At 41.8% G+C, this 13,056-nt stretch overlaps 1 protein-coding gene across 1 annotated transcript in view; it reads right to left on the bottom strand.

Annotated features, from left to right (window-relative positions):
- Positions 1–1,187: 1,187 nt before the first annotated feature.
- The window catches only part of LOC107209957 (protein BEAN1-like), a 48,984-nt gene continuing 37,115 nt past the window's right edge, over positions 1,188–13,056 (bottom strand). Inside the window, exons 4-5 of the mRNA XM_015640175.3 lie at positions 10,937–11,075; positions 1,188–1,936 (exon numbers count right to left, since the gene is read on the bottom strand). Of these exons, the coding sequence (XP_015495661.1) occupies positions 1,666–1,936; positions 10,937–11,075 (410 nt within the window). The 3' untranslated portion in view covers positions 1,188–1,665. The remainder of the gene's footprint in view (positions 1,937–10,936; positions 11,076–13,056) is intronic.

The following is a 13,056-nucleotide window of genomic DNA, read 5'->3' on the forward strand; positions in this document are numbered from 1 at the left end:
GGAATGGGACTATTTCAGATGGGACATGGGACTATTTCAGCTGGGGAATGGGACTGTTTCAGATGGGACATGGGACTATTTCAGATGGAGAATGGGACTATTTCAGATGGAAAATGGGACTTTCCAGGCAAAAATGAACAACAGGATCCGAACTGTATTTGAGGATCCTTGGCCGCCTACTGCTGGATTTCAGGGCTGGCCTATAGTCTGCATATTGCAGCTTTTTTTTTGCTGGGCTGTAAAAAGGAATGGGGGGAAGCAGATCTTCGTGTCCCCCAGGCGGCCACTGCCCAGCTCGGGGTGACCGGACACAAGCTCAGGGGATGTGGTGTATTTCAAACGCGTCTCCAGCCCTGGCAGCCTTGGCCAGCGGCCCCGGGAGGGGAAAAGGAGCAAGGGGAGCCCATGAATGTCGGGGTCCCCGCTGCTCTGCCCGCCCCAGAGCCCGTTCCGGGACCCCTCGGTGCCACACTCGGGCTTCTCTGGCCGGGCTGCTGCAGGGAAGGCTCCGTGGGAGCCCCGAGTGCAGCCCCGGCCGTCCTTGGGCTGCTGCCGTGCCCTGACCCTGCTGTGCCTGAACTCCCAGCCCAGCTCTCACTGCACTGCCCTGGCACACGGCTGGGAACCCTCGGACTCCCATCCGGGTGTCCTCTCTCACTCGTTGGGTTCCTGTTCCGGGTCCCTTCTCTCAAAGCTGGGAACGCTCCGAGGCTGCTGCGGTTCAGAGCTGTTCTGTTCCTGCCCAGCGCAGTCTCTCATTTGCATCACACACAGTTCTAGAGGTCACCGTGGGCACACGGGAACACCCGGGCTCCTTACGGAACAAGACACCCGGTTGTGCCTGGAAGTGCAGCCGTGTGTGGGAATCGGCCTGAAGCACCCTCTGGGATCCCTGTGCCCTCCCCTGGTTACAGCAAGGCCCGTGAAGAACACGCAGCTCCAGCCTGCACAGCTGCACTGCAGCCTCTGCACTTCGGGGACCTGCTGCACCTCTCCACCACTTGTGGATGGTTGCTTCTGAGCCTGCTTTGCAATGCTCTGGAAAGCCTGGTACCAAAGGGATAATGTGAATAGTAAAATAATATTATTCTTTTTTTCTTTTGCTTCTACATGACATTGATGATAATCTTTTCTTTTTTAGGCAGTGCTTTGCCTACAGAAACACATAGTTAGACAAAGAGTTATTTAAAAATGCTTTGTTTTCAATACACTGAATGAGATGTACTAGTGACACCTACAATGACAACAAAATGCTCTTCTTTTACCTTCTGTTCTAAAACATGCAAAGTGTCATGAAATCAACAAGTAGGCTTGACTGGATAACATTTATCTTCTTTATGAGTGGCTGATTTCAATGGGTTTTGCAATGCTTCAAAAAGGTCAGATGCACTGCATGTCTGCTGCTCTTTTATGCTGTGTGATGTCATGGAACACTTTGAAGCACAAACAGGGAAATTTAGGTAAACTTGCAAAATTCATTGTAAAAAAAAATCCCATTGTATCCCTGTTTAAAGATAGAAAATTGGTAAAACTTCCAGAGGTTTTATTCTTCCATTGGTCTGAATTCTTCAGAAGAATTGAAGGAAGGAGCCACTTTCATTGACAAGGTTTGGGGTCTGATGGGCAGTGGGAGAATGTTCCATGTTTCTGTTGGAGCAGGTGTGCTCACACCCCACTGTCCCGGATGGGGGAGCAGCCTCCGCACTGGGAGATCACCGAGATGGCCGAGCTGGGCTGCTGCAAGTCCTGCAGCCTCACTGCAGAATGTGCAGCCCGTCCTGCAGTCCCAGCTGCTGCTGCTGCTTCCTCTTCCTGGCTGTCACAGATATTTATAGGTATTTCATTTCTTTGGCAAGGGTCCGTAAGGGAATATGGGGGGGGATCATCTGTGGGAATATATATTTGTGTCGCTCCTGGCCCCACACATTCGTCGTAGCTGAAAGAAAAAAAGAAATGTTCATTAGATTCCTAGGAAAAATGCCACAGTACATTATTTCAGCATAACGGAGGCAAGTAAAGTGAGAAGAAAACGAGTGTCTGGTGTTTTATTCCTCAGCTCACATCCTTGCTGACCCTGCCATGTCAGACACTCAAGAACGTAGCACTCAAAACCACCCCGAGATAATCCCTGAGGTGCAGTGCAGCCAGCGCTCACTCCTGGCCCGTTCCTGCCTGTCAGAGCCAGGTTAGAAAAACGTGGGGGAAAGGAGGTGGTGCTGCTGTTTCAGGTGTGCAATGAGGTCTGGGGAGCTCGTGCTGGAGTCTCCAGCAGATTATTCCTCTGTGCTGTCTCCGGAGCTCAGCCAGCGCTGCCCGGGTGGGCAGTCGGGGTGGAAGGGGCAGCAGGATTCCTTGCTGAGCTGCAGAGCTGTGTGGATAACCTGGACAGGCTGGTGCTGCTCACTCTGGGACTGGGCACAGAGCCTGTTCCTCCAGAGGAGCAGCAGTGCAGGGCAGCTGGGCTTTCCTGGGCAGGATTTGTGGTTCTGTCTGTGCTCTGCACAAGAGGGAAACTGTTCCCTCCTGCCTCTGCCCTGTGCTCCCTGGCTACAGGCAGGAGAGATAAAGAGTCACAACATTATCATCTTAAATGGTACACCTGCTTTGTGGCTGCTGCTTAACCATTCCAGGATCATTTTAAATCAAATCCTGAAGGGAATGTTTCCTGTCAAAAAAAAAAAAATAAACAAACCTTTCCCTACTGAGTTAACCTGAAAAACATTTCTGCTGGAGCCAGACAAATTAAGAACCTATTTCCTCAGCTGCACTAAATGCAGAGCAATTAAGATCTGGGATATTTCCTGCAAATTTGGATACTGAGCATGTGTTTTCTCAGCAGACTGCAGGCACACACTGTGCCCCTGGACCGGTGTTACTGCCAGGCTAAACCAAGCTCCCAAACTCCAGTCTGGGTGATGGAAATGGTTCTTGGAGAAGGGAGAGGTAAGAAAGTGAAATCAGAGTGCTACATAACTAAACTCAAATATCCATGGGTGTTTTTTACCTCCATTTCATCTTACTTTTATATTCATCAGGACAATGGCTTTAAATTCAGACTAAAAAATTTTCATTTCCCTATCAGAAAATAATAATTAAGAACCTAAGTCTGTTCTGAAAATCCTGAACAGGGCTGCTAGATATTTCAGAAAAGTCCCAGCATGTTGGGAAATAGAATTGGTTTTTTTTACAGCATGTGGAAAAGATGTCACTCCAGCCTCTACTGAACACACTGAAGCTTTCAAACATACATGGTAGTCTTTGAAAAGTTCTTAGACCTCAGTCAGAGATTGAGGAGCTGATGTCAACTCTCCTTGAGCTCTGTGAGGGGAAAGGAACAGCCACTTCTTGCAGGATTCCTATGAGCTGCATCTTTACTTAATTTACATTCTGCTGACCCAAAGCCCAGTGAATTTATTTCAAATCTCACCTCAGGTTTTGACTGATTTAATCAGGCTAACATAGACCACTTACTGGGTCTGTTAGCACAGGGGGAAAGTTTCCATTCAGAAAAGCCCACAGTAAGTGAGTTTCAAGGTGGAAAATTTGGAATCCTTCTGCCAAGACACAAAAGGGAAGAAGCTTCTGGGAAATCTGGCACTGACCTAAAGGAAAAATGGGCACAGTGGGAACTGTTTCTTGCTGCTGTTACCTGATCATCTGCAGATGATTCCTCTGCCTTGGGTTTAATTTAATGCCTTTCCTGGACCACAGCTCAGCTTTGTAGAACTGAACTGCAGGCTGGGATAAACAGGGAAATGATCCCCTGGGAAGGAGATTTTAAGGGTCAAGTAAATGGGTGTGAATTATGGTATTAAAGAGTTGGCATTTTAATGTTTAATTTCAAATATCAATGTATTTGTGTTAGGGCATTTTATCTTTCATACATATGATGGATAAAAATAACAATCTTTTTCTCCAAAAGCAAGTAATGTTCTTCCCCCTCATTTTTTGCAATTAAGATCACATTTTAAAAACTGAGTAAGACAGTAAAAAACACATGCCAGACTTTCAATTAAACAGCTTTTTGGCAGCTTCACAGCTGTGCCTACAGATTGTTGTGGCCACGGAGAGAATTCCAAATAATTCAAATAGTTGTGTTTTTTTAATAGCTTTTTGTATTTTGTTATTAGTTTATGATCTTGATGCTCATTTCCTGTGTTCTTTTCTATGCACAGGATCTTTGCTTGTAGAACTGACATTGCAAACAGCTCCTGCTCTGTTTCTGCAGATAAGGTTCCTAGCACTCTCTAATGAGGGCAGAATGAACATGAATTAAGGTCATAAAAGAGATTTCAACTTTGTCTTTTCTTCTTAATTTCCAAATATTTTGTGGGGTTTTAAATTTTTTGTTGTTTTTTGGGTTTGTTTTTGTTTTTCCTTGTTTGTTTGTTTTGAGGTGTGATTTTTTCCCCCTCTGTTTAACAGCTTTAGTACTTTGGTTGTGCTTTCTGACTGCTGTTATAGAGGCATTCCTGTAGGATAAATAATGCATTATCAACTCTACAAGCATGAATTTTCTTTTGCAGTCTCTCCTTCAAGGAGACTTTAATATGGAAACTTATATGATTTTACAAGATCTTTTTTATTAGAGAATCTAAGCAAGTATTTTAAGAAATAATACCCAGTTGGACAGGCACCCACTGTCCATGTGTGGTGGTGTTTGGAAAAACCATTCCTCAAAAGATTTGAAGGATTATTTAGAAAAAATTACAATAGTAATAATTTCTTGCAGGTGATTAGCAAGTATTGATGTGAGGGATGCTGGACTAAAACCTTACTATCATTTTAAAATAAAACCAAACCCTGATCCCCAATCTGGACCTAAATAGACAAAGAGATTTGGGGGTGGTGGCAGGTGGGGGGAGGTTGGGAGGTTTGTTTTGTTTTGGTTTTTTATTTTATGTGTGTGTTTTTTCTGGGCCAGATTTCTCCTGGTTTGGCTGCCTCACAAGCTCCCAGTTTAGCTGGGGGCACCAGGAACACCAGGGAAGTGGAAATGGGGGAGAGATGAAGAGGGGAGATGTGAGACTGCAGCTCACAGGCAGAAATCATCAAACTGAAACCTCAGGAACTGCTAAGGGAGAGATAACCACAAAGAGGTGTGTAATGTGTGTGTGTACTTATATATGAGTGTGTATAGGTGCATTTATATGTTTGCATATAAATATTTATAAATATAATTAAGATAGTATAAATATATAAAAATATATGAATATAATATATATAAAAATATATTTATAAATATCTATGTTTTGCAACTGACAGTGCAGGACCATGAAGTGGAAAAACAAAAATACATGTTCATCTTTTACAAAAGCCACCACAATAGTTCCATTTTATCTGTCAGATTCACTTCTGTGAATATATTGGACGTGTAAAAAGTAACTCAGGCTTGAAGTTCACTACAGCACTCACAGGAAAATCCTTTTAGACAGGAAAGCAAATGCCTTTGGAAAGTGTTGTGTTACAATACCATAAATAATGGAGCACAGGAACTCATTACACTGCATCTTGTGGATACCAGCCCTGAAAAAACCCTTGGCTGCAGTACTTGTGGTGAATCCACTTTAATCCACTGCTTTCTAAAACTTGTATTATCTGGAGGTTCAGTATCAGCAGGCAGTGATGAGAAGGAAGGGGTGCTGACCATGAACTCTGCTGCTTTCTGCCTTGGTTTTTATTATTATATCTGCACAGCTGTTGTAGACACACTATTGATTTTTTAAGGGATAATTTTCCTAGGAAAAGCAAGGAAAGCTGATGTCTGTGAGCATCCTACTGCACATAAATGTGATTTGCAGAAAGGGGAATGGTGCTCCAAAATAGCAGCAGCTCTCCAAGCTGCATAAGAAACAGCCAGCAGCAGTGAAAGCAGCAACACCTGATGGAAGGGAAGCACCAAGGGTTTCTAACCAGAAATCTGCAGTGCCTGCAGAGCAGCCAAAACTTAAAGCTGTCAAATCTTGGATGACTGTGCTTAGAAAACAAGGAGTATTTCTCTCTGATTTCCCCATTGCCAGACTTTCTGTTGCATATTGCAGCCACTATTTCCTTCACCTGCTCAGAATTCATTCCTGGAATAATTAAACTAAAGCCCTTTCTAGGAGCGTGATCTTGTCAAATGGAAAACTTTCTCAAACATCAGCAGGTTCTGGTGACATGCAAGAATTGGGGCAGGTGTAAAGAGAGGCTGGTCAGAAGGTGCAGCCTCCCCAGAGATATTTTTGATGACAGAAAGCAAAGGGAATTTTGTGCCTCATCCTCCTAACACATAGGCTGAGGTGTGAGAGCATTTTTGACTACAAAGACAAGAAAAAAAGAGAAAGATGTGGATGTTTAAGAGGAATAGAAATGTCAAGAAAGAAACTCATAAAATGGCTGTAAACAAAGTTACCTTGAAATAAGAAGTTGGCCAGAATAATTTGGAATTTACTTGTTTTTATCCCTAATACTGATGAGGAACAGTGGTGGGATGTGAAGGGAGGGGCTTTAGAGTGTTTGGAATTTGGAGTTAAAGGAACTGAGAGTTTTAGCTCATGTCATGATATCTAATGGACTTAGAAACCTGTCATATTTCCAGTGGCATTTTTTACCTTACTAACTGAAAATCTCAGTGGGGCTATTGAAGTAAGAGCTGACCTTAACCCCAAATGTCCATCTCATGCTTTGCTGTCATTGTAATGTGGCAAAAGCTCCTCACCTGGTTTGCTCTCAGGAAAACAGGCTTTGGCAAAGGAATACAGCACAAGATAGCAAGATTTTATGTCAGCTCCCTGCAAGCCTAATTCAAGAAAATCCAGGAGGCTGGCTTGGCTAACTTGCATCTTCAGAAGTGGAGGATGGAAAAGAATGTCTTAAAAAAGCAAGTCCCTTAAGTAGGACTATTTTTAAAATATCTATTTAAAGGGAAATTAGTGACTGACTTTAAGACAGGAGCATTTCCTTTTCCCATTTAAAAGTAATTTTAAAATTGATTTCCCCATTTAAACAATGGCTGTTGAGAATACTGGGATTTATCAAGCCTAAACAAGATCATTTTCTCTAGAACAAATCCTGTGTATATTAGGTAGGGTGAGCAGCTGAGGAAGAGTGAGCCCACAAACAAACCCTCACACAATGTAATTTAATATGAATACTGGGACAGAGGGGCTGAATGTTTTTTATCTTTGTGTGCCCTGTGGGGAACATTCAGTGTGAAGTATGGAGAGCATTTCTGTGGCTTCCATGAAAACCATTCCTGAAGGTAAATCCCTGCACCCCCCTGAGCAGTCATTCCTCAGGGATGTTCTGTGTTAGACACAGAGTCTCAGATGCAAAAGGCAATAATCTTGGTTGCCTAAAGCTCTCTACATTCCACTGATATCCAACCACTAAGGACTGAAAAAGCACTTATACAGTGGGGTGAGATGCATTTTCCCTGGACACAAGGTGAGAAGTTTATAAAATCCCTTTCCTGCTGTGAAATCTCCTCATTGCTTGGATTTTATTGACTCTCCTAAAGAAAATGCAATAATTTTAAATTTACTTGGACTTTGCTTGGTACTGTAATTAAATCCATTTCAAACATGTGGGCTCAACTCATTTTTAACCAGCTTTCTTACTACATATTTGTAAGAAGATAATTAGCAATGCTCACTAGAAATGTGTTGCAAATAACTCATCACAGTGAACAAAAGCTCATCATTTTGTCTATAAAGGTTTCATCCCCACAGTGTCAACAGCATGATTTTATTCACACCAGCACAGTGAATGTTGAACAAAATGGCAAATATTTGATTTACAGGCTTTCCAGTGTTTCTTTCCAAGCCATCTTGACCATGATGATAGGTAAGATGTGGCAGGGAGATTGTGCTTGTATTCTGTGTTGGTTGGATGTATTCAATTTGCTCATGTGGGGGGATTAGAATTCTGTGGTTTAGAATTGTTGGGAGATCACTTGGACCATCTTTCTCAGACTGAGTTTCTTAGAAACTTTGCCATGTCTGGTGACACAGACTATGAAACATGAACTTCCAGCCCTGCTGCAAGTATCTGTACATATCAGAAATATGCTCTGAAATACAAACCCCTCATATTCTGAAAGTGTTTGGTTCATGCCCCCTGTATTTTGTTTTTATATTTCCCATCTACACCCATGTAAAATCAATGTGACAGATGCTAGCACAGATCTGAGATTCATTAAAAAGCCATTAACTGTCCTAAAGGGATGTTTATGGATAGTAGCACTCTATATTTTGGGCTGTCAAAACAAATTGACCAAATGGCTTCTCTGTAACCATCCTGCAACTACAGCAGGCTAATGACAAAATTCCATGCCTGGCATCCCTCTAAATCCAATGCAAGAAAGGGGTTAGTGGAAGTGTCTGTGGGGATAATCAGATTGAGCCTCAAATGAAATTTGTGATTTAGAGATCAGAGCAAATATTAATATCCCAAGGCATTTTTCATAGATTAATTTACCAGTAACATTTTTTCTATAAATAGTGTTTTATATAAACAGTGTTATTGGACTTCCAGCTGGAGAGCTGGGAGTGGGCAGGCCTGAACAGGGAGCTCTCCCTCAGCCACAGACATGGGCACTGACTCTTCTGTTTCATCAGCCTTCCCCTTAAATCCCCTTTCCAATTGTTTTGTGTTTTAAAGCTCAGCTATAAAATCTACCTAAACCATTCTAGACTAACCACCTCTTGGCCAAATAAAGGTGTTGTGCTTTCTACTGAAACCATTTCTGGAGTGTGGTCTGGCAGGAATGGTGTGAGGAGCCCTGGTCTGCCTGCTGGGCTGCAGGCTCTGCCAGCACCAGGATAAAGAAAATTATCCTGGCAGCACCCACTGTTTTTAAGTCACTGAACTCTCTCACTTCAAAGATTTTTAAAAGTTATTTACCAGTGCAGTTACTTTCCTTGCTGCTCTTCATTTCTGTTCATCTGATGCTACAGCTGCATTATTAGCTTTTGGCCATGCTAGTTTAGCTTTAAATTACATCTTGCCCTCCAGGAATTAATAGGAGAAATTACATTCATTTAGGCAGTGCTGTGTTTCAGTAAGCCTACTCTTCAAAATATTATCATATGCAATGAGATTGATCCCAGGGAGTTAATGTTTTAAATGCACAAGGTCAGGCATGTCTTATTTCTGCTTACAGACCATGTCTGACAGTCAGCTTTCAAATAATCTCCATGCTCTACTAATTAAAAATAGACACTGCAGTGTTATGCCATGCAGAAGAATATAAAGGGAGATGTACAGGAATTTTTCAGGCTTTACATTATGCAGTAATTCAGACAGTGCCTCTCACCCAGTGCTTTTCTGAACAGTTACAATGGTCTGGAGAATGCAATAATAGCAAGTTTCAAATTCTCCATGTAGCTTTGTTTTCAGCCATCTGCTTTCCCTGAAGTTCCCCAAGTTGTATTGCTAAGATATAAAATTTAGTAAGATTTTGATGATTTGCCCAAGCAACTTTTTCTAGAATATTTAACTGCAGTATCAGTGAGACAAGAGCCAAACCATTGACAATAACCTTTGTCAATGTGTCAACCCTGTGATGCAGGGCTGTAATTATGATGAGCAGTGTTTTCCTGTGTGTGCAGAGTGGATCCTGGGCCCTCAGTCCACTCAGCCCAGCAGGGAATCCCTGTCCAGGAGAAGGCAGGGGCTGGACAGCTTTATGTGTCCCAAAATGATTCTGAGAACAGGTAGGACACAAGATAATTAACCCTTGCCAGGCTTGTTACAGAGAAATGTGAATAATCTGTGCTATCCTGCTATCTCATATCTCCTTCAAACACAACTCCACAGTGATGGGAAAATCTTCTCTGTGCATGTTTCAAGCTGGAAATGGAAGCATCCTTTGGTATAATCTTTGATCTGTCTGCTAAAGAAATATATTGTCAGTTTGTTGTCAGGAATCTGGCCAGCTGCCCACTCTGAGTCTTGCTTGGGTGTCAGCTGGCTGCCTTTTATTAGTAAAGACTCATGGGTGTGGGCCCAAAACCCAGCCTAAATTCCTAATTGGATTTATATGAAGTTCTACACGTTTAGATGCCATGCTCAGAGTAACTTTTCACATGTGAGCATTCTGCTAAAATATTTACACAATCCCTGAAAGCCCATTTGTTATATAGGATGAGTTGGTAATACATAACAGGCTGCTTGTAGAACGTGCATAGAATAAATAAAGGAAAAGTCCTTGTCTGGTGTGCTCACAGTGCTGAGTTGCTCTGTATCACAGTCAGAAAAGGGCTGGTCTTATTGTGCTTTAACTCAAACCAGAATCTGCTTAAAGGGAAGAAAAAAAAAAAGAAATAAAAAGTGGGGGCATGGCTGTTCAACAGCTGTTTGTAGGGCACAGCACTAGAGAAAGCTTCAAGTGATGTTCTGCTTAAAATGATTTCTGTTGGTTCATTGCTGGGAGTAACTGAATTCCTTCATTTCTGGACCTCAAGGTGCCCAAAGTGCAGCTCCTGTGGCTCATGAGGCTCTTCCTGTACCCTGTGAATGTGGGCACACAATTTAGGAGCTGCTGTGTAATTTCTGGAATTTGTTTTTCTGTTTTTCTGTTTCCTCTGATCTGAACACTCTCAAGGTCAGTAATAAATGTAATGTGGAAGTTCTTGGAGTAAGTATTTATTTTTGACTTCGAAACTTTGACTTGTAAATGCATTTCTTTCAAAGAAAGATGATTGTAAGTAATTCTACTTGTGTGTTTCATTAGTATGTCATCACTATGATAAATTTTAATGTGAATGTCACTGAATGAGAATTCCTGTCCACATCTTTATTTAGTAAAAATGTATTCTGCTAAGGAAAACTTGAACTTACACTCAAGCTAAACAAGGTCTGTCTGTATTCAGAGTTTGTGTGAGCTGAATTTTTGTAGCAAGCTTTGCTCAGTGCAGGACTGTAACCCTGAGAATTTCAGGCAAGTGCTTACCATGGAGGTGGATCAGGATACATGATGTGCACCTGAGAAAGTATATCCAGATAGGAGTCAAAATCACAGGCAGGGGGGAACTCCTCGCTGCAGGTGGATCTCAGCTCTGCAGAGGAGCCGTGAGAGAAACCATCCGGAGCTGCAAAACAAGAATTAATATTGGCTGCTCTTCCCCTCTGTGCTGCATTCTCTGTCACTCTTTATGACACTGCCATACATCAGAAAACAAACCCTTTCTGGGGCACAGGAGTTGTGGGTATTTGGGACAATCAGGTTTCACAGGATATTCTTATTTCTTTAGGAGTAAATGAACACCACCTGTAGATGAACTGTGTTGATTCAGGCTGTGGCACAGGGACTGCACCTTTAGGGCTGCCCTACAAGGCAGATGGAAGTTCCAAAGCTTTTCTTGTGCCTCAAAGGCTGAAAAGGAGTGTGAGTTTTACCATGTGCAGCTTCAGATGTTTGTGGGGTAACTGAAATTCCCAGCAGTTGCATCCATGGAAAGTTTGTCTGTTCTGGGAGGGGAGTGAAAGGAGGGGCAGGTGTTTGATTGCTGAGAAAATGCTGTTCTCAATAAACCCTGACAAAAATGGGAACATCTGGAAAAGAGCAAAGAAAAATCATCCTGCTGCTTGCTCCAGGGATTTCTTAATGCTTCCATGCAACAGCTTCCCAGCTCCATAAATATTAAGAGTTTAATGCTATTTTCTGTGTTAGAGGATAATTTGTGTCCATGTAACGTAGTGTGGCACAATTTAGTTTAGGATTATTCTTTTGAATATCTCCCAAAATATGCTTTTCTTTTCCATTTCTCTAGCACTGTTATTTCTAACAAGGAGTTTGAAAAGTTTCCTTTCTGGTTTTCCCTGGCTCTAGGCTTTTTCAAAGAGATGAAATTACCAGAGTAGTAGATTTAACACAGTGATTAAAGCTTCATGGTCAGTATTTTACCATGCCAAAATATTGGGTCAAACAGTAACTCCAGTTTGAGTTGAACTACTTAATCCTCAATGTAGTTGCTGAAAATGAGGAAAATTGATATTATTTATAGTAGTCATTAGTTTTCTGGATTTTGTTTTTATTTTCTCTCTGTAGGTTGCCATGGGAGTTTGTATTTCAATTCCTTTAGACTAAATTTTATTCTCAAAATATAGATGTTATTCACTTATCTGGATAAATATTTCTGCAAAAGCCAAAAAGAAATTATTCCTTGCTTCAAGGGGATAAACTGATCCTAGGAGATTTGTTTAGTTTAGACAGAAAAATTCCTGGTTCAAATAACTAAATGAAATTCAGTGGACTTCAATGGAAACTTAATTTACATCAGTGAAAACAAGAGTTATGCCAATGCATTTTTATGTGGCTCACTATTACTGGCTTTTTTATATAAATAAAACCAAAACCCTCAATGATATGCACAGAACTGTGCCCATAACAAACTGCAGGTAGAGAAACCTGCTCACAGAGGATGTGGTTCTTGATGGTCCACCATTTATCATTTGAATTTTTGCTGTCTGAAGAATTACACAGTGACTTTTTAAACTGTTTTTTTTTTTTCCTTAAACAGAAATAATCTTCTGTCATTTCCTTGACAAAGTGGCTTCTTGTCAGCAAAGCCCAAAAAGGCTGAAAACACTCCTCTAAAATTACCTCCTTGATATTCCCAAATTATCTTTAAGGCTTTTTCTCATGTGTTGGTTCTGTTTAATGGGTTTAGTTTTGATTAAGGGGGTAGGAATTGGCACCTTATTGACTCTAACAATGGTGACTATTGTAATGACACCCAAATCATCAGTGACATTGTTAATGGTGGTGACAGATAATGATATTTGGGTGCCCTGTTGTGTTTCCAGGCAGATATTCACTTTTGCACTCAAACACCATTTGCCCAGTGATTGTTGTAGGCTCGACTGAAATGACAACGGCTCTGCCTTTCCAAGAAATAGAAATTACTGTGCTAAGGCTGTTGGGGGATGTGAAAATGCAACAGAGACTAAATCTTCTCCCATACCAAGGGAAATAAACTGTTTAGGAGCTGCTGGCAGCGCTGGTTGGGTTCTGTGAACCATTATCTATGGGCTGTGCAGTGGGAATGCAGTCCCAGCACAGAGATGATG

Source organism: Parus major, chromosome 11 (assembly GCF_001522545.3).
Source record: "Parus major isolate Abel chromosome 11, Parus_major1.1, whole genome shotgun sequence".
In the NCBI taxonomy this organism is placed as follows: domain Eukaryota; kingdom Metazoa; phylum Chordata; class Aves; order Passeriformes; family Paridae; genus Parus; species Parus major.